The sequence below is a fragment of the Neovison vison genome, chromosome 3 (genome assembly GCF_020171115.1).
Source record: "Neovison vison isolate M4711 chromosome 3, ASM_NN_V1, whole genome shotgun sequence".
NCBI classification, from domain to species: domain Eukaryota; kingdom Metazoa; phylum Chordata; class Mammalia; order Carnivora; family Mustelidae; genus Neogale; species Neogale vison.
The window spans coordinates 59,627,920-59,648,911 of NC_058093.1; the positions used below are offsets into that span (position 1 = coordinate 59,627,920).

Consider the following 20,992-nt stretch of genomic DNA (forward strand, 5'->3'; position numbering starts at 1 on the left):
GGTAATTTATAGAGGAAACATCCTGATTAACCATACCTGCTTTCTTATAATGCTTTGACCTCACTGCTTGGTGTCTGCTATTCAATATTAAGCACTGGTTATAGATAAAGCAGACAAAATTAGAGTTAGATTCTGGGCCAAATCACCCATCTTAGAAAACACGACTAATGCCCCAGTTTCCGGGCATCCACACATAGTGATTCATAGTTAGAACAAGTGAAGGCTAGAAATGGAACTCCATGATTCAAATACAACAATTATACCTATGTGGAGTGAAACTTTGGTTTATCTTCCCACTCTAGTAGGTGTTTCTAGCTACTGGTAACTTTCAGTTCTATGTGTGTTATAGAGCATTCTGATCTGAGAAGATTATCACTAAAGTGGGAAAAAATAAACTAACATAGCTCTAGAGCATGGGTACTGGACCCTGAATAAGAAAGATTCTTATCATTCCTAAGCTGAGTGTAGATTTCTACTGGGGGTGACCCACCTGACCAACAGGAGCCCAAGATGCAAACAAAAAAGAGGGTGTTGTTGTTGTTGTTGTTGTTTTTAAAGACTATCTGCTATGGAAGAGGCAATGATTATTATTTTTTTTCTATTCACACTCATCCCTACGGATAGCAATATATCTAAACCAAGAAAAACAATGAAAATATATGTAAATTCCCTAAATAATGTGGCCCTATGGCTGTAAGAGCAATTGGCATGGATGAACTTCCTTTTGCTTATTTTCAACCTTTAAAAAAAGATTTAAAAAACTCTGACATATTGGGTGGAATACTGACATATCTATTTTAATATAAATATCTAGGCCCCTGTAATATCACAGGTAATTCTTTTTTTTTTTTTAAGATTTTATTTATTTATTTGACAGACAGAGATCACAAGTAGGCAGAGAGGCAGGCAGAGAGGAGGAAGCAGGCTCCCCGCTGAGCAGAGAGCCCGATGTGGGGCTCGATCCCAGGACCTTGGGATCATGACCTGAGCCGAAAGCAGAGGCTTCAACCCACTGAGCTACCCAGGCGCCCCTCACAGGTAATTCTTGCATTAAAGAAAACACTGGATTTTTATTTTGGGAGAAATTGTGAATGACTTGATTTCATTAGGTTAGGTAAATGCTGAGTTACTCGGATATCTGAATTAAAAGGGACTTAAAGTCATATTTACAAAGAGTATTTTAAAACTGAGATTTGAGGACTCTCTGTATTTTTATTATTGGTTAAGCCTGTGTGGAATATTAATCAATCTTAACATTGATTGAGTTTAGATTGCTTCTCTGTTTCTACAACCCCAAAGAAAGTATTTGAAAACATGTCACATCCTCTAGCCTCAGGAATTGCTCTCCAGGATCCTGTTTGGATGGTACTATTATTTTAAAGAGTTGAAAAGTATTTGAGACCTCATTTCCACTAACCTTCTACTGGAAGAGGAACATCATTAATGAATGGAGAAACTGGAGTATGTTCATTGCCTAGTGTGGTGTTTCTGCAATGATGGTTTTCATGTGTAAGGCCCGAGGCCATGCTGTCATTTCTCTAGGCTCTGGAACCACTAGAGATAAGATCCTACAGTTAAGAACTCCCTTTGCACAGAACTGGCATGGTGCCAGGTATAAATAAGTCCTTCTTGATAATGGTTGGAGACCAGGATGAAGTGACCAGAATCATTTGTGAAACGTGATTTAGGGCATACCATTTATGACCCGAAAATACCAGACGCCTGTTTTAAGCTTGATATTCATGTCTAGGGGCTCCAATTGGTATTTATTGTTCTCTGGGTATTTGTGAGACTTCAGAATGAATAGCTTGGAGAAAAATAGGAAGGACATGTGCCTTGTCCTTTCTTAAGCACCTGTTGTTCAGGTTCTGGCTTTAGTAGGCAAGTATGTGTGCTAGTAGGAGATTTCTTGCTCGGCAAAATTTTACTACCTACATAATTTCTGTAGAGCCAGGCAGTTTCTGTTAACGAATCAACATATCTATAAAAACATCTTTTAAAGTACATTGTAGACAACTCTTTTAATTCCAGTTCTAAAGGTAAGTGGGTATTTCTTTACAGAAAACTAAAAGATGTCACCAGGGGCGCCTGGGTGGCTCAGTGGGTTAAAGCCTCTGCCTTTGGCTCAGGTCAGGATCCTAGGGTCCTGGGATCAAGCCCTGCGTCGGGCTCTCTGCTCCGCAGGGAGCCTTCTTCCTCCCCTCTCTCTCTCTCTGCCTGCCTCTCTGCCTACTTGTGACTTCTCTCTCTGTGTCAAATAAATAAAATCTTTAAAAATAAATAAATAAATAAATAAATAAATAAAAGATGTCACCAGTCCTAAGGATCATTATCATTTAAATGCAGGTTTTTGACAGTCTCCATGACCTATTTTTAAATGTGTGAATTTATTTGCTAGGAGAAGCAGCATGTCTTTCAAGTTCAGTAATATTTTCAGTGCTTTTTGAACATTGATTCCTGATTTTGAACCTATGCTTTTTTTGTTAAAATATTATTGGTCAAACTAAAAATAATCAATGCAAATATACAGGCTCACCCATGTAAAAATTGTGTTGTGCTATTGATATCTTTCAATGCAAATAATTTTATTTTCTGAAAGATTCTTAGAAGCCGAATTCTTGGCTACTAGAGGAACAAATACGAGGGCGCCATATTTTTAATCATTTTTTAAGCTTTATGACTAATGAATCAAATGTTTTTCGTTGACAGTATTTATCAACTTGACTATATAAAGGATGATTAGAAAAAGTTAAGGGAGGTGAAGACAAGCCATGTTATTTTGTATATTTTGCTTTACATTTTCATAAGGTTTAATGTCACCATGATTGCTTTTATATGAAGTTGCTGATTGAAAGAGCTCATTATTGCCTTTCACTGTGGTGTAACAAAACAGTCTGTGGGTGGAGGAAATTTGAATGTAAAGGTCTGGCATAGATGAAGTCATTTTGGGAAGTGTAGAGAGTGGGTACAACAAAGTTTTTGTTGTCATAGAATTAAATTATGAATGCAGATACAATCAATGTAAGTAGTTAGCAGTTAAGTAGATAGTAGCTAGTAGTAAGTAGGAGGAGGAGGAGGTAGCTAGTAGCAAGTAGTTAAGGTCAGTAGTTAGAGTTAGCAAAGGGTATTCTGACAGGTAGCAGTGGAGCTGGAAAGGAGCCTTGGAAGGAAAGGAATCAGTTTTTCACTAAGATGCTTCTTAGAAATCATATCAGCTCCAAAGGGTAAGGATTTCTATTAAACAATATGCCATTATTTATTAATTTCATTTCCACTGTGATTGGCTTTGCTGGGGGCATTATAAATGAATGCTTTGTCACTAAGAGTCCACTGTGGTTCTAAGCATTTTTAGCCTAGTTGATTGGCTCTTGATAGAAATCTCTTAAGAATTCTCCCCCTCTTCAACTCTTCTTTTATACCTCCTCCCTTCTGAGGACTTAATGTACTCTCTGCTTAACCAAGGAGACTGGATCATGTAGTGTTAGTACCATTGAGTTTTCTTCTTTATTCCTCAAAGCCAGTCCCTTTACCCTTTCTCTTTTCGTTCCTGTCCATCTTTAAGGAAAACTTATCTATCTACCTTGATGAAACATTCATCTCTCTTCCTTATTCCAACTACTTTCTATGTTTGGTTTTCAAAATTTTCTCCACTGATGCCTCAGGATTAAAAAAAAAAAATCAGTTGTTCCTTTTCTTCCGAAAATAAATTAAACAAAGTTGTTTCTGGATTACTTGCCTCAGTTCTTCTTTGTGCTTCCCCACATATGATCCTTTATTCTTGTTCTGGTTTTTACATGAAATGATCCCCTTCTGTTCTCTGCCATCAACAATTCATCATCAAAGAAAACTAGAAGCCCACTCAGAAACCAAAAGAGTAGGCAGCAAATAGGTTAGAATCTCCATTCTCAAGTGGAAAAACTCCCATAATAATTGTTCTACATATTTAGCATATTCGAATTCTGGTGCTTTACACACATTTGACAATGACAAGTGTAATGAAATTGCAGAGAGGTTAAGTGACTTGTCCAAGATTAGTGGCAAATTTAAGTGCTAATGTTTAGGTTTTCTGAATTCCTATTTCTAATTTGTTTTATATTATTAGGCATTACTGGCAAGACATCACTAAGTAAGAAAAAAATTCTTCATTAAATGTTCATAAAGTTTTTTTCTTCCATGTCAATATATTTTTAAACTATGAAGTAGTCTCTGTTATAAATGATTTATTTCTCTCCATCCAAAATGATGTATCTCTATACATCATTACTGGGGCTCTTCTTCATTCAAACCAGGCTCTTGTATGTCATATGAAGATACTTGCCTCTATACTGACATGGAAGATGATTTTCAGTTCTTGCCCATGTTGTAACCAGAGTCAATGTTGGATAATGTCAGAAAGTTTCAGACTGTGTCAGAGGACAGCTTTGATTGGGGGAAATTTCTTGAGATACCCTCAGTCTTAATATGAGAAAGTATCTCCTCTTTCCCTAACTAGTCAAATTTGGAGGAGAAGAAGGGAACAGTTTTCCAGAATTGACCTATAGACATTTTTAAGATAATTTTCACTATTGCTAAGCCTGACATTGGACACAAAAGAACACTTTCCTTTCTCTAACTTCATTCTCCTGACCTCTTTCCTTTTGTACTTTGAACCATTTCTTTCCATTGAAAGGAGTCCATAAATTTGCCGTGAATGCTTTTGGTTCTGGAACATTCTAGTAATAGCTATTTCAAAAAAAGCAAAAGATCCAGGGAATAAGAACAATGACTGGACATTTTAGGTAGATTCACTTCTAGGCAGTGAGATCTATCAAGGAATCAAATATTTGGGGTTATGAAGAATAATTTTGAGTCAATTAATACAGTGTGATTGGAAAACTTGTACCTCATCTTGACCTGGTTGAACAGTAAAAAAAAAAATGACCTGAAATGTTTCATGAGAACTTATATTTAAGGTTATACTTAAACAAAACAATATGAAATGCTGATGTAAAATACAACAGTTTGATGTACTTTCATGTATCACAATACACAAATTTAAATCACTTTAAATTATTACTAAATTACTATTTAGTTAAAAATAATAAGACACAGGGATTATAACAATGTGGTTTTGGAGGTAAGAAAATCCACTTTGATTTCTTTCTTTCTTTTTTTTTTTTAATCTCTCAACAGTCTAAGAGTACAGTTGCTTTTCTCTAGCTTTTCTTCTATACATGGTGCTGAATAAACAAGCATCTTCCATTTGCTGAGTTTTCAGTTATCTTGCACTTTGATTTTTTACTCACTTTGTAGTCACAAGATGAGAAATGTAGACACTGTACAAACAAGAAGTTCGTGCAAAGTCAAGCTCTCCAAACCACATGCAAGACTCAGTGGCACATGGTTTAGAGCTCACACACTCCAGGATCATGTAATACAGGCATGCAGATGGGAGGAAAGAAAAGCACCTACATCATGAAAATAGAGGATGATGAAAGAGAATGACATTTTCTTTATGACAATTATCTAATGCAAACCGTATACCCATAAGCTTTACCAGATTGGAGGAAGGAGCAGTTAAGTGCCTTTTTGTGGGGAGTGGGAAACTGTATATAAATATTACTAGAGGTCAAGTTGTTGTTAAAGTTAAGGATTTCTATTCTGTACTTGGCCTCTTCCAGGTTATCTTCCCCAGTTCCTTGCTTTGTATTTCCTCTGCTACGTCATGCAATAAAGATAGAACTAACATTGGAAATCACTTAACAAGCTCTAAACCTGACAGATAACAAGGGTGTTCTCCACAATTTACACGAGAATTAAATTGGATATAAATACCTCCTGTTCTTACCGGTGGGTGTTGTGATTCCATGTATTAAGGTGTGAAGCAGACAAGAAAGAGATAAATCTTTCATAAGTACATTATAAATAGGCAAGTGGTATATAAACCATATTCATAGGTAATAGAGTCAAACAATGAAAGGTAAATAGTTGTCAAAAATAGACTTTATCACAAAAATGGTCACAAAACTAGTTATATGGAGAGGGGATGTACAATAAATAATTGTTGATTACTGTTATTGAAATAATCTGGCAGTATGGAACAACAAAATTGGGTGACACGTGTTTGGATTAAAAATTCTTGACACTGCTTCAGCCAACCCGCATTAGAGAATCCCCAATAGTTTCCGAATGCTGCTATCTTTGTTCAACAATAATACAGATGGAAATATATAAAGTGATCCATTTGTCAGTGCTTTCTAATGAGATTAAAATATTATCTTAGTGATATCAATTTGTCAAATGAGTTTTCACAAGTAACTTCGGGATAATTAGAAATAGCACATGGGATTCAGTTATGCTTTTATATGAAATATGTTAACTGATAAGCTTTTCAAATTAAAATTTTTATAATGGTGTGTTCTTATTTCTCAGTCAAATAAATCACACAGAGCTTTGATAAACTTATACTTCTATGGCTTTCAAATTGGGCAATATTTGGAATGCCTTCTGTCCTTTTGCTTCTAATTTTTAACCTTACTTTTTTATTAAAATATTGCTGGTCAAATAAAAAATGTCAGTCTAAACTGGATAGGCTCACTTATGTAAAAATTATATTATGCTGTTCATGTCATTAGATGTGAGTGGTTTTATTTTCTGAAGAATTCTTAGAACAGGGTCCTTGCTAGGTGGAGGAATTGATAGATGGTAAGGCATCATATTTTTAATCTTTCTTAATATGTCTGTGATATGCCATAGAATTCGCGTACACATAATTTATCTTTAGGAATCAGTCTTTATGGTGAAACAGGTCAAAAGAATGTGACAATTCACCTAATAATAAAAAGTGCTCTTCAGATCGTGTTCATGTTATTAGTTATGGTGATTTTTAAGAATTGATAGAGGTGGGAAGAATTATGAAAAGTGATTGTTGATGTTGAATTTGCTTAAAAGTTATGAAGAATTCCATATTTCCCCTTTGAAAGGAAAGATGCATTATACCAGGTACTGTAAAATGGCACATGGTTAATTGTTGTAAAGATAGAAAAATTTGTCCTTAATAGAAACATGAAATTTCCTATGATAAAATGTTTATGGCATGCTTAAGCTCCCTAACCTCTCCCACAAATCCTCAGTGTCCTGTTTTGTTTCTGTTTTTGTTTTTTAAGGAATGTTAACTTTGGATTTCTGTTTGGGGGCATCATAGTGGTTGTTACTGTTTATTTGTCAAATCTTAATGCACATTGTTTTTAAGGGTGCTGGCAGCTAGGACATGTGGTAAAAGCCCAGATCCTATGTTAGCAATATTCTCTCTAACTGGAAGTGGGAACTCTACTACACACAGTTATATCAGTTTGCATCATGTTATAATGCCTTTGCCACACAATATAACTAGATATAGCACCATGCAATGCCATGAATTGAGAATGAGAGACTATCTCCAGGGGAGAAAATAAACATCCGAGAGGAAAACAAAAGCAAGGGGTTCAAAGCTGGTGAGACTGGGTTTCCCATTTGGACTGTAGTTATAATGCCTGAGGTACTTCCATTTTGGAAAACAGAAATACATACCATGTTCATGTCAATGCCATTGGTGTATGTCCACGCGTGCTGGAAATATTCTTCAAGCCGTTGCCGCAGAGGGTTGGGGATTTGGTGAAAGCGAATGAACTCTTTCACTCGAAGCATCTGCATGTGGTACCTGGCAGTTCCCGAGTATAGTCTTTGGATAATTGCAGATACATTCCCAAAAATGCTTGCATACATTAGTGCTGGATTGGATAAAAAACAAAGTTATGGGGGAAGACTGCACTTTGGCTTCATTTTATCTTCTGAGAATCTCAAGTATATAGATATTTTTTATTATCTCAATCCAGTTGTAAGGATTTACCACTGGCCCACAGGAAAAAAAAATAAGTTAAGCCAATACTGTCATAAATTTTATAATTTTGATGACAAATCTGGAGAGGAAAAATCTCCAAACTCACCATGGATTCTAAATTAAAATATAAACTCAGATTGTTTACACTATCAGTCTATGATCTAGAGTATTGACTAGAGATAAAAATGCCTTTAGAATAAACATTTTCTTTCTTATATCAGAAGGATGTATGTCAAAGGATTACTACAGATATATTTTCTGGAACTGGAGTTAAAGATTAATTTTTAAATTGTGACATCTCTGACTTTTGGCCTCAAACTTAACCTATTAATATTAAAAAATCTATTATAAATCTTAAGGTTATTTTGAATACTTTGGTTTTGCTAAAGAATGATAAATTGTTCTAAGGAACTCATAATTTCCTTAGAGTATTTATTTGTATGCAATTTTTAATCTAAGATAATTCATTTTTACAGTATTTCTACATGTGAAATAGGTATCCCTGGCTTAGAATATGAGGATGGAATTTTATTTTTCTAGAAAAAAATGGGAAACACCTTTTTCTTTCATCTGTGAGAAGAGAGAAACTGCTCTAAAAATCCTTGCCATACATTTCAGTACTTAGGTTGAGTACCCTTTTAAGTGGTTTCTGGGTTAAATCTTTGTGATTTAACAAGTTATTTGAGTATCTTCTCTTTCCTTTTATGTTTGTATTCAGTTTCTAGTAATTCTAAAAAAGTGCTGTATTCTCTACAGTAAGTCAAATTATGATACATGGTCTGTATTTTGATCTTTGGGTGTGTGTTAAAACCTTAGAGAGAAGTAGTGTTATGTTTAAGACACTGGAATTGTTCTATTCCGAACAGGTTGTAAAAATGAACAGCTTAAAGTGTCTGATTCAACTGTATTCAACCAACAAATCCAACTCCCCCTCCTCCACACTTTACAAACCATTACTTCTTTAAACCACTTAATCATTTTGAAGTAGATTTTGGCCAGATTTAGGTTAAGCATTTTAAAACAATTTATCTTCTTGGTCATTTGTTTTCTTTTCCATCTTATCTTTGTCTTTAGCTTAGTATGGTCCTTGTTTGCCATAGATATCCCAAATAAGAGAATGTCACAGAGAAAGGAATTGTCCTTTGTTTTTATCTATTTAAAGGGATGAGAGTTGGGGAGACCTCTAGCGAGCCTAAATTGGAATGTGTGAAAGACAGTAATTCTCAGTAAGATAGACAAGCTGTTTAGGTTGGATCTTCCACAGAGAAAAGACTTGAGCCTAATCTAAGTAAATGAACAGTTGATTAAGAGAGTTAGCAATACTTGCCTGAAACTGATTCTTGTGATTAAAGGAGATTCATGTGAAGAATGTATTTTACTCTTCTTAATTGTAGTGTTGGAAATATTTATGCATGCTATTATATCTCCAAAGTATCTACCATTTTTTTAAGGAAATAGTTTAGTTTATACAGATTAAGTTCACTTGATTTAATCAGAGGGCACATAATCAATGCCAGTTATTTTACCTAACCCACATATTTTGTGGAGAATCAGGGAAAACCTTGTTTTGTTTGTAATAAATACCATGGTTTCATTTCCATATTGTGGTTTTATCTCCATACTGCCATAAAAATGAACCAAGACATTAGTTTGGGTCACAAACAGGCATTTCCACTTGTTGACAACATGGCAAAATGTAGATTATAAGCATATAGTTGAATACATGAATAACATGTATTTCTCTTAGGTAGTTCTGTGTGATGGTTTTTAAAATTGTAATGAAGGCATGAATTATTTTTTCTATTTTTTTAGGAGCAACCAGAGCTAAATGCTGTAAGCGAGAGAGAGAAGCACAATATAATCATATTCTTTATATATCATTTAGTTAATGCCCATCAATTGGCATAAAATATGAGTCAAAACTAAGATGGCAGACTACATAAGGACATTTCTCTCCTCAACTCAATATTTTATTTAGCTTTCCTCAATAGGGAGTTCTAATTTCATCGAAATGGTTTGTTCTAGGTTTAGCTATCATAGAAATAAATCAGGTATATCCTAAAACTTCCTTCAACACACCACCCAAAATCTGATATGCTAACCAAACTAGTAAATTCAGTTGATCATTAGGCATTTGTTGAAATGTGCTTATAGAACAAATAAATTTCTTTTCTACCCATTACACAAACTTTTAAAAGTTTTAACTTAAAAACTTAGATGTTATAAGCATATCATTTACATAGAATAAAATAAATCTGTCTTAATTGTACAGATCGATTAATTTTGACAAATGTATATATGCTGCTGCAAACACAATCAAGATATGGAACATTCTTGATATGGAACATTACTCCAAAAGATTCCCTTGTGTTTGTTGGCTGCCTACACACTCACTTTAGAACCTAGACAACCACTGAGCTCCAATGTATGTCATTACAGGTTAGTTTGCATTTCCTAGGATTTCATATAAATGGAATCATGTGTGTATTCATTTGTATCTGACTTCTTTTGTTTAACATGTCTTTGAAATTAATTCTGTGGTTGTATGTATCAGTAATTTGTTCTTTTTTTCACTCTAGTTTGCATTGCTTGACCCTACCGGTTTATCTCTTCTGTTGACAGAAATCTCACTGTTTCTAGGTTTGGGCTATTATGAATAAAATTTCCATGAGCATTTGTGTCAAGTCTTTGTGTGGACACATATTTCCATTTCCCCTTAAACACCTAGGAGTGGAATTGTGTGGTATGTATAATTTTATAGGAAACTGTTAGACTGTTTCTCAAACATGTGTCAATTTATAATCCTTCCAGCAATGATGACAATATCAATTGTTCCCAACTTAACAGCTGGCATTGCCAATCTTTCATTCTAACCTTGTAGTGGGCATGTAATATTGAGTTTTAATTTGCATTTCCTGATGACTAATGACGTCTTTTCCTATACTTATTTGTCATTCATACATTTTGAAATGTCTATTTAAATCTTTTGCTCTTTTTTTAAATTGAGTTGTCTTTTATTATAGAATTGTATGAAATTCTTGGTATGTTCTACATACAAGTCTTTTTTTTTTTAGATTTAAGTATTGAGAATATTTTCTTCTAGTCTAACACTTGCATGCTCTTTTTCCTAGCAGTGTCCGTTGTAAAGTTTAAGTTACTAATTTTGATGAAATATAATTTATCAAGTTTTATTGTATGGTACAGGATTTTTTGTTTGTTTCATTTTTGGTAATCTGTATCATTCAAATAACTTCTCTATCACATCTAAATTGTCATACTTATTATAAACTAATTTGTAATGTTATTTTATTATTATTTTAATATCTTTATAATGGGTAGTGATATCTCTCATACAAGACATTGGTAATTTATGTTCTGTTTCGTTAATCTAATTGGAAGTTTATAAATTTTACTGGTGTTTTAAAGAGTCAGAATATACTCCCATTAATTTTCTCTAATGTTCCCAAGATTTTGATTTTGTTAACTTTTGCTCTTATCTCTATTTATTCCATTTTTATGTTCAGTTTGGGTTGTCTTAGAAGCTTAGACTTTGCTTTTAGATCTTTCTTTTTAAATAAAAACACTTAAAGCTATACATTTCTTTCTGAGCATGGTTTTAGCTGTCTCTTTCACATTTTGATACTTTTTTTTCATTTTCATTCAGTTAAATTTTTTTCTAATCTTCCATGTGATTTTTTTCTTTGAACCATAGGTTATTTGGAAGTCTGTTACTTACTTTCTTTCTTTCCTTTTTTTTTTTTAAGATTTTATTTATTTATTTGACAGAGAGAGAGATCACAAATAGGCAGAGAGGCAGGCAGAGAGAGAGGGAAGCAGGCTCCCTGCTGAGCAGAGAGCCCGATGCGGGACTCAATCCCAGTACCCTGAGATCATGACCTGAGCCGAAGGCAGAAGCTTTAACCCACTGAGCCACCCAGGCTCCCTGTTACTTACTTTCTTTCCAAATATCTGTACCACTCTTTTCTCTTCTCTCTTCTCTCCCCTCCCCTCCCCTTCCCTCTTCTCCCCTCTTCCTTTCTTCTTCCTTTTCTCTCTCTCTCATGGTCAGAGATATACTCTGTATGATTCAATACATATAAATTTGTTGAGTTTTTGTTTGTTTTTGTTTTGTTTCTGGTTCAGAATATGGGGTGCTTGGGTGGCTCAGTTGGTTAAGTGTCTGCTTTTGGCTCAGGTCATGATCCCAGGGTCTTGGGATCTAGTCCTGCATTGGGCTCCCTGCTCAGGGGGGAGCCTGCTTCTCCCTCTCCCCCTGCTTGTAATCTCTCTCTGTCAAAAAAAAAAAAAAAAGAAAGAAAAGAAAAAGAAAAAGAAAAAGAAAAAAGAAGAGAAAAGAAAAGAAAAAGAAAAAGAATATGACCTGTCTTGAAAATTTGATGTGTAGTCCAGCATATGGTCTATCTTTGGTGAATATCCCACATACACTAAAACAGAATGTGTATTCTGCTGGTATTCTATAATGCCAATATATCAAGTCAATTGACAGTATCATTCAAGTCTTTTATATCTACTGATTTTCTGTCTGTGGATTCTATGAAACATAGAGGGAGGACTGTTAATTGCTAACTATAACTGTAGATTTGTCTTGTGAATTTGTCTATTTCTCTTTTAGGTTTGGTCAGTTTTTGCTTAATGTAATTACTCTGTAACTGGGTGTTTACACACTTAGGACTGTGGTGGCTACCTTGTCTCTGGTAATAGTCCTTGTCCTCAAGTCTGATTTAAAATCAATACTGCTCTGGGCGCCTGGGTGGCTCAGTGGGTTAAGCCGCTGCCTTTGGCTCAGGTCATGATCTCAGGGTCCTGGGATCGAGTCCCGCGTCAGGCTCTCTGCTCAGCAGGGAGCCTGCTTCCTCCTCTCTCTTTGTCTGCCTCTCTGCCTACTTGTGATCTCTCTCTGTCAAATAAATAAATAAAATCTTTAAATAAAATAAAATAAAATCAATACTGCTCTTTACATTTTCTCATAATTAGTGAATATGGGTACATCTCTTTCCATCTTTTTCTTTTACCTGTCTCTTTATATTTTAAGTGTTTTCTTTAGATAGAATAGAGATGAAACTTTTTTCAGAACAGTCTGACAATTTCTGCAGTTTAATGAGAGTTTAGCTCACTTACATTTAATGGAATTATTAATGTGGCTGTGTTTAAATCTACCATTTTGTTATTTGTTTTCTCTAGGTTCCCATTTCTCTTATTTCCTATCTTTTGGTTTTATTAATTTTATTATTTAATTTCATCTTCCCTATTCATTTGTTAGCTGTGTTGAAGGAGTTACAGTATGCATTTTTAACTTATCACTCTGGACCTTAAATAATATAATAGCTCTTCATGGATAATGCAGGAATCTTGCAACAATATACTTCCATTCCTTCTTTCCATTTTTATACTATTATTTTCACATTTTTAATTCTACATATGTTACAAAACCTAAAATTCATTCTCCTAATTTTTGCTTTAAAAATTATTTTTTGAAGATATTTAAAAATGGGAAAAAATCTTTTAAATCTATCTACATATTAACCTTTCCTGGTCATTTGTTTTTCTGGATCCAAATTTTCATCTTAATAACTTTTTTTTTTTACCTGAAAAACTATAATTTCTTATATTCTGCTTGTGATGAATTATGTCAGGTTTTATTTGTCTGTCATTCTTGAAGGATAGATTAATTGAACCAATATTTCTGTGTTGACAGATTTTGTTTTTATTTGGGCACTTTAAAGATTTTATTACATTGTGTTCTGGCTTGCATTGTTTCTAATAAAAAATATGTTCTCAAACTGATGTTTTTCCTCTGTACATGTTATTTTTTCCCCTCTGGTTACTTTTATTAAGACTTTTTCTCTTTATCATTAGTCTTCAGTAATTTGAGTATGATGTGCTTTTGTGTGTGTGTGTGTGTGTGTGTGTGTGTGTGAGTTTGTGTGTTTTGCCTGCTTAGGGGATTCACTAAACTTTTTGAATCTGTGGTTTCTAGATTTTATCAATTTTGGAAAAATTTCAGCCAGTTAAAAAATATTCTTATGGTTCCCTTCCCCATTTTTCTGGAAGTCCACACACACATTTGTTAAAGTGTTTGGTATTGTCTGCTAGTTTCATCATTTCTGTCAATTCTGGTTCCAGGCTTTAGTTTGTTTGTTTTAGTAAGATATATAATTGACATACAACATTATATTAGTTTCAGAAGTACAACATGGTGATTTGATATTTGTATAGAGTCAAAAATGATCATCACAAAAAGTCTAGTTAATATCCATCACCACACATAGTAACAAAGTTTTTTTCTTGTGATAAGAACTTTTAACATTTACTCTTTAAGCAACTTTCAAATATATAATACAGTATTATTAACTACAGTCACTATACTATACTGTACTTTACATTCCTATTTATTTATTTATTTATTAAGAGGAAATTTGTAACTTTGATTCCCTTCACACATTTTACCTGCCCCTCACCCCCAGCCTCTGGTAACCACCCATTTGTTCTCTGGATCTATGAGCTTGGCTATTTTTGTTTGTATTTTGTTTTTGTTTATTTGTTTGTTTGTTTTTTAGATTAGTTTATTAATATAGGGTATTTGTGTTTTTCTGTCTGACTTGTTTCATTTAGCACATAATGCCCTCAGGGTCTATCTGTGTTGTCACAATGGCAAGATCTCATTCTTTTTTCTTTCTTTTTATGGCTAAATAATACTCCATGGTAAGTATATATTACATCTTCTTTAATGATTCTGAGTTAAATTTTTTTTTCATTATTATTTAGATTTTCTTATTCTTAACTTTTCAATTTTTAAATGAATTCTGGACACTTTAAATAGAACATTGTTTAATGCTGGGTATGAATGTTGGATATTGTTCTTACACACAGTTAAAATACTTGTAGATCAGTTTGTTTCTTTTGAGGCTTATTTTTTAAGCTTTGTTAGGGATAGACTAGCCCTAGTATTATGGCACTATTTTTCCGAATTTTCTAATGAATACTTTTGATATTCAATGAGGGCTTTTCACTCTGACAGGGACCTGAATATTTTTAATACATGTGAGGTCAGGAAATTGTTCAATTTATGGTACTTCTGGTATGTATTAGACAGGCCTCAAGTTTCTCTCATGCATTCGTGACTTAGTATTAATCAGTAGACCCAAGAGGTACCTCTGCTTAACAGTGGAGCTTTTTTCTGCCATAGCTGCCTCTTTTCTCGTTGTCTGTCTTGCAAATTTTAGCACTCTAGTTGACATGACCTCTGATCTTGTTTTCTTAACTGGATGGGATCACTGTTATATGCTTATGTTGCTTTTCCTTTCAGTTTGGTCCAGAAAGTGACTCCTGGCAGAAAGCTGAAGATATCTTGGGGTCCATCTTGCTTGTTTTCCTTCTTCAGAAATCAAAATTCCCTACTGTTTTCCAGTGACTGAAAACAATTGGCTTCTGTATTCTATTCAGTTTTCTGTTATTTTCAAAAATTTGGGGGGAGTGTGGTAAATTTTCAGTTATTCCATTATTGCTAAAAGCAGAAATCCAGTAATTTTCACATGCTATAAAACAAGAAATTCTCTCAAGATGTTTATAAGAAGGTTAGAGATGGAATACATTTACCTTCATTTACTGTATTTTTAAAATTATTGTGTATATTATATTTATAATATTTGAACAAAAATATAAACTATAGGGTGCCTGGGTCACTCAGTTGTTAAGCATCTGCCTTCAGCTCAGGTCATGATCCCAGGGTCCTGGGATCGAAGTCCACATTGGGCTCCCTGCTTGGCAGGAAGCCTGCTTCTTCCTCTCCCACTCCTCCTGCTTGTGTTCCCTCTCTCTCTGTATCTCTCTCTGTCAAATAAATAAAATCTTCAAAAAAATAAACATATCGTATAATACATAGATATAAATATATGAGCATAACTTATATTTACACTTATTTAATGGCTGCTTAAGTTTTTCTTTATTTTTTTGTTTTGAATTGCATACATTTTTAAAATGAATTCTCTGGTCACTCTTGTCTGTACACATTCAGCAATACGGTTGGTAACTGTCTTTGCAAACAACAGCTTTTAAAATATATCTACAGACATTTGAGTCATTTGCATTTAGTTAGATGAACTCTTTTTATGTTTAATTTTTAGTTTCCTTGAATTATATTGTTGTAAGAGAGATGGTAGATGCTTTGTTTTTTACAACTTGGCTTCAAATTTTTCTTTTTGAATGAAGATTGGTTTTAAAGAAGTTTAGGGATGATGAGAGAGTACACCTTGATAACTAGTGTTAGTATATACACAATATTTTACATCATATTTGTAAGATATTGTATATTAAGCTTAAATTTTTATTTTTTTAAGGATTTTATTTATTTGAGAGAGAGTGAGAGACTGAGGGAAAGAGAGCATTAACAGGGGGAGGGCCAGAGGGAGAGGCAGAATCCCTGCTGAGCAGAGAGCCTGATGTGGGGCTGGATCTCAGAACCACAATATCATGATCTAAGCTGAAGGCAGATGCTTAACTAACTGAGTAACCCAGGGGCTCCTATTTTAGGCTTAAATCAGGGCACTCACGATCTAAGGAGTATGTGTTTAGTATAGAAATATAACTAAACAAAGATAACCAAATCATTTTCTAACACAGTTGGATCTGAATGGAAATACCATGTGTAGGTGCACCCATATACATGAAATGACTAAGCACATTTTGGGGCATTCTTCTTATTAAGTTTCAAGTCTTAATTTGACTTTTTTTATTTGTAGCATAACAGGTGATGACAGAACTCTCCAGGAATACCTATAAATTTTTTCCTGTGTGACACTGAGCTCTACATAATTCCCTTTTGATTAAGGTTTATAGAACCAAGTCCATTACTCAATAAAGTATATTATGTGGAATGAGGTTCTATCTTACTCTACTCAATTAATTAGACTATTTCTCTTTTTCTAAAAGATGAAAAATATCTGCAGAAAACAAGTATCCTTCTTTAAGAATTTATAGAAATAGCCTTGTATTATATTTAAGAGGGAAGGAAAGAAGGAATAAAGGAAAGAAGAAAGAAGGAAGGAAAAAAGACTGCCAATTATCCTGATTTAGGTATTAGAGATTGGATATAAACCAAATAAAGAACTGAGTTTCCCTAATTTAACATAATTCACTTGATAAACAGTACTATGTATTTAACATAATCCTCACAAGTGGTGGGAGTTTCTAAGTGGTTAGCAGGTTAGAAAATTCTTTCTTGCAATTTCTAAGTTTCAAAATGTAGGTTCTGCTTTATTTATTTAAAAAAATATTTATTTCTACACAGATGTTTGAATAATTAGGAACAAACTTTTAAAAATTTTCTTGGTTTTCTACCTATTTCACTAAAACTGATAATCACTATACGATATTTACTAGCAGTTATAATCACAGAGTGGTTGGGACTGTGTTTGTCCTGAGAGATTCAATCTCTCTGGAATTAATTTTTCTGTGTTTCCTAGTAGGTCCCTTTTCCATTTCCTTCTGGGTGCAAGGCTTCTTCTGTGTTTGTAGCCCAGACTTAGCCTGAATCTGTAGACTATCTCAAGAGTTATTAGAATATAATGCTATTTACCTATACAAATCTTATTAAAATAACAATACTGAGACATATATATGAAAAGCAAATTTTAAATACAATGAACAATAAACTGGATGAATTGATACAAGTTTCATAAATAAAACATACCTAAATACATTTCATTTGCATATATGTTAACATTTAAAATCAACTCTGGATCTATTTTCAGATTTGTACACCATCTAGGAATGATGCCCTTTTTTAAGCTTTAAAAATCCATTATGGTTTAGTCAACTGCAGCTTGGTATCACAGCAGTTATCTTTAGTGACTCCACACTATGATTTTTAAAAATACTAAAATATCTTTAGTTGAACATATAATTTTTGTTTCTTATTGTAAAAATATATCTCTTAATGATGCTCATGTCATCACCCCATTACAAGGTAAAGAGCAATCACTTAAACTTTGGAATAATATCATAGGGAAAGGAATTTTTAGCAAATAAATGGTGACAAATACATATATAGATATTTATCTGTCTATACAGATATATTTAAGAAATATATATTATATATGTTATATGGAAATATATGTTGCATAGAAATATATGTTATATAGAAATGTTATATATGTTATATAGAAATAAATTTTTCTATTTAGAAATATGTATGTATATCTGTATATATATTTTTCTATCTAGTAATATGTTATATATGTATATATATATCTCTATCTAGTAACGTGTGTGTGTATATATATATGTATGTGTATATATATTTCTATCTATCTAGTAATATAAGCTATTCTTTCCTACTCTAATCTGGTCTCAGCTTAAAATAGAAAATAACCACTACCAGTGGTTTTACAGCAGCAAAAGTGAACTATAAGTATGAATTCTGGAATCCCAAGATCTACATTACTCCAGTTTATGTCTGTGGTTTTCTGAGGTTCTGAAAGTCCTTTTGGCATCTCCCCTTCACAGACAGAATCAGGTTTGATAGAATATAATACCCATATATGTAATTCCATTATCTCTACAGTTTTCGATAGTTTTTTCTTCACCTACTCTGAATTGTCTACAGATATCAATTTTGTGATATTTTATCCTAATAGATAACAAAAGAGAAATCTACTTACAGCCAATCAACATGACACAGATTGAAAAGATTTTCTCCGAATTGGTATTAGGAGACACATTCCCGAATCCTACACTGGTTAAACTGCTGAAGGTAAAATAAAGTGCTGTGACGTATTTGTCTTTAATGGACGGTCCAGAACTTGAGTCACTGTCATTGTAACGTTTCCCAATTTGTTGTCCTAAGGAGTCCAACCATCCAATTTTGTCTGTCAGGTAGGGCCTTTCTACATTCCCAATTGCATACCAAATGCAAGCCAGCCAGTGAGCTATCAGGGCAAATATGCACATTAAGAGCATTAGAACAGCAGCGCCATATTCTGAATATCGATCAAGTTTCCGGGCCACTCGTACAAGTCGAAGGAGTCGAGCTGTCTTCAAAAGACCAATTAATGTTGTTGTCTGTAGAAATAAATGTGTATGGTCAGAAATGGTTGGCAAACAATTCAGTGTATGTTTCTGTGAAGCAAAGTAAGTAAAACAGGTTAAAACAATATGGCAGCACTGAGGATGAATGCATATTTGAATCAAGTATTAAGGTGGTTTTTAAAAAATTTTACATCTGCTTTGGGAAATACTTTTAAAGTCTGTGGTACATTAATTCATTATAGTGACATGCAAGACCCATGGGACAGAGACTCCACCTGTCCAGTTTTATCTGCTAACCAAGTCCCTTGAAGATAACGAATACTCAGGAAATTATCCCTTCACCAATAAACATCACTGTGTGTTGCTGGTGTGGCTAATAAGGGCCACACACTGGGATTATAGTGTTGAGCAGGCAGACGTGATCACTTTCATAACAGAAAGAGACATTTACTTACTAGACAAAATGCCTTCTCTAATGAGGAGAAACAAGGTTCACTGTCTTGTGGGGAGAGAGAGTTATTTTTTAAAGAAACAAACAATAAGCTCATTTCAAGGTGAAAAGTGTGATAATGATAATAAAACAGAGTGGTATGAGAGATGGTGTCTGAGGGCATGGTCAGCATGGTGGTGACTTTAGAAAGAAAGGCCAAAGAAGGTCTTGCTGAGGAGATGATGTCAAAGTTGAGAGAAGCCTACATAATGAGCCAGGCAAGCACATCATTGGGAGACTTATTGGATGATTGTATGCATGCCTTATGCACTATATTTAAATTCATTTTTACTTTCCAAATGTGTTACATTGATGAATTGTTTCTTGATGTCCCAATGATATGATGTATTTTTCTTTGGGATGTGCTATGTGTAACTAATTGTATGATTATTACTGACCAGGTATCTAATGATAGGACACTTCTATATAATGGCAGGATACTTAACTGGTTGTTTGGATTTGAAATCTGATAAGTACAAATTACAAGTTCATTTCTTAGGTTTCCTAAATAATGTCAGCTATAAGTACTATATAATTCACAGGGCATATAATTATTCCATAGTTACATGGTGTTTACCAATCAATTATTGAGTCATTTTATGTGTTCATTGTTGGTGTTTATTTTGCAAAGTACTACCAACTGCATTAAGAATGCTTATATTTTAATTAAAGAAATAGCACATGTCAGAGCTATGGCTCTCTATGTTTTCATATTGACTTGGAAAAAAAAGCACTAAATGTTAAGAAAAATAGTTTCATTAATATTCCATAATAAGTGTTGTAGTTTCTTTCTCTTTCTTCTTTCCTTCCTTTATCCTTTTCTTCCTTTCTTTCTTTCTTTCCTTTCTTTTTCTTTCCTTCTTCCTTCCTTCCTCCCTCCCTATCTATCTATCTATCTATCTATCTATGTATCTTCTTTCTTTCTTTCCTTTTTCTTGTGCCAGAGTGGTCACTAGGAGAAGGGGAAATCTTTCAGTCTCCTCTGAATTCTTTTCAGTTTGTATTGGAACCTTCTAGAGATGAGAGAAAATTATGTAGTTGGGATGTGCTTATCAGATTTGGGCTCTGATCTTTACTCATTATGGATTGTGTGGAAAAGTGGGTCTTCCTTGTTTTCAATGTTGAGTTACTAATTTTCAAGGTGGAATAGAGAAAACAGTATTCTTTTTCTTCACAGATGTAAAGAATTTATCTCTTCTTGATCAATAAATGGAGAGTTTAAGTTAGTATTAGGTAGTTCTCTGGAAGAAAAATCAACTTCCATCATTTGAATTATCAACATTTTAACTGAGCAGCTATATTTTTTTTTCAAATTTAATTGGTTCTTTTTTGTTTGTTTCAACTTTTTATTTAAGTTGTAGTTAGTTAATATATAGTGTAATACTGGTTTCAGGAGTAGAATTTAGTGATTTATCACGTATAACACCCAGGGCTCATCACAGCAAGTGCCATCTTTAATCCCCATTACCCATTGAGCCCATCCCTCCAGCCCCACTCACCTCCCCTCCAGCAACCCTCAGTTTGTTCTTTATAGTTAGTAGTCTTTTATGGTTTGCCTTCCTCTCCCTCTCTCTTATTTTTGTTTTTGTTTTTGTTTT

General features: G+C 33.7%; 1 protein-coding gene across 4 annotated transcripts in view; it reads right to left on the reverse strand.

Annotated features, from left to right (window-relative positions):
* Positions 1–20,992, reverse strand: part of KCNH7 (potassium voltage-gated channel subfamily H member 7) — a 486,469-nt gene that overhangs the window by 46,566 nt on the left and 418,911 nt on the right. For all 4 annotated transcript variants that reach the window (XM_044242214.1, XM_044242213.1, XM_044242215.1 and 1 more), the window contains 2 exons: positions 18,538–18,937; positions 7,549–7,748 (listed from right to left, as the gene is read on the reverse strand). In XM_044242214.1, the coding sequence (XP_044098149.1) occupies positions 7,549–7,748; positions 18,538–18,937 (600 nt within the window). The remainder of the gene's footprint in view (positions 1–7,548; positions 7,749–18,537; positions 18,938–20,992) is intronic.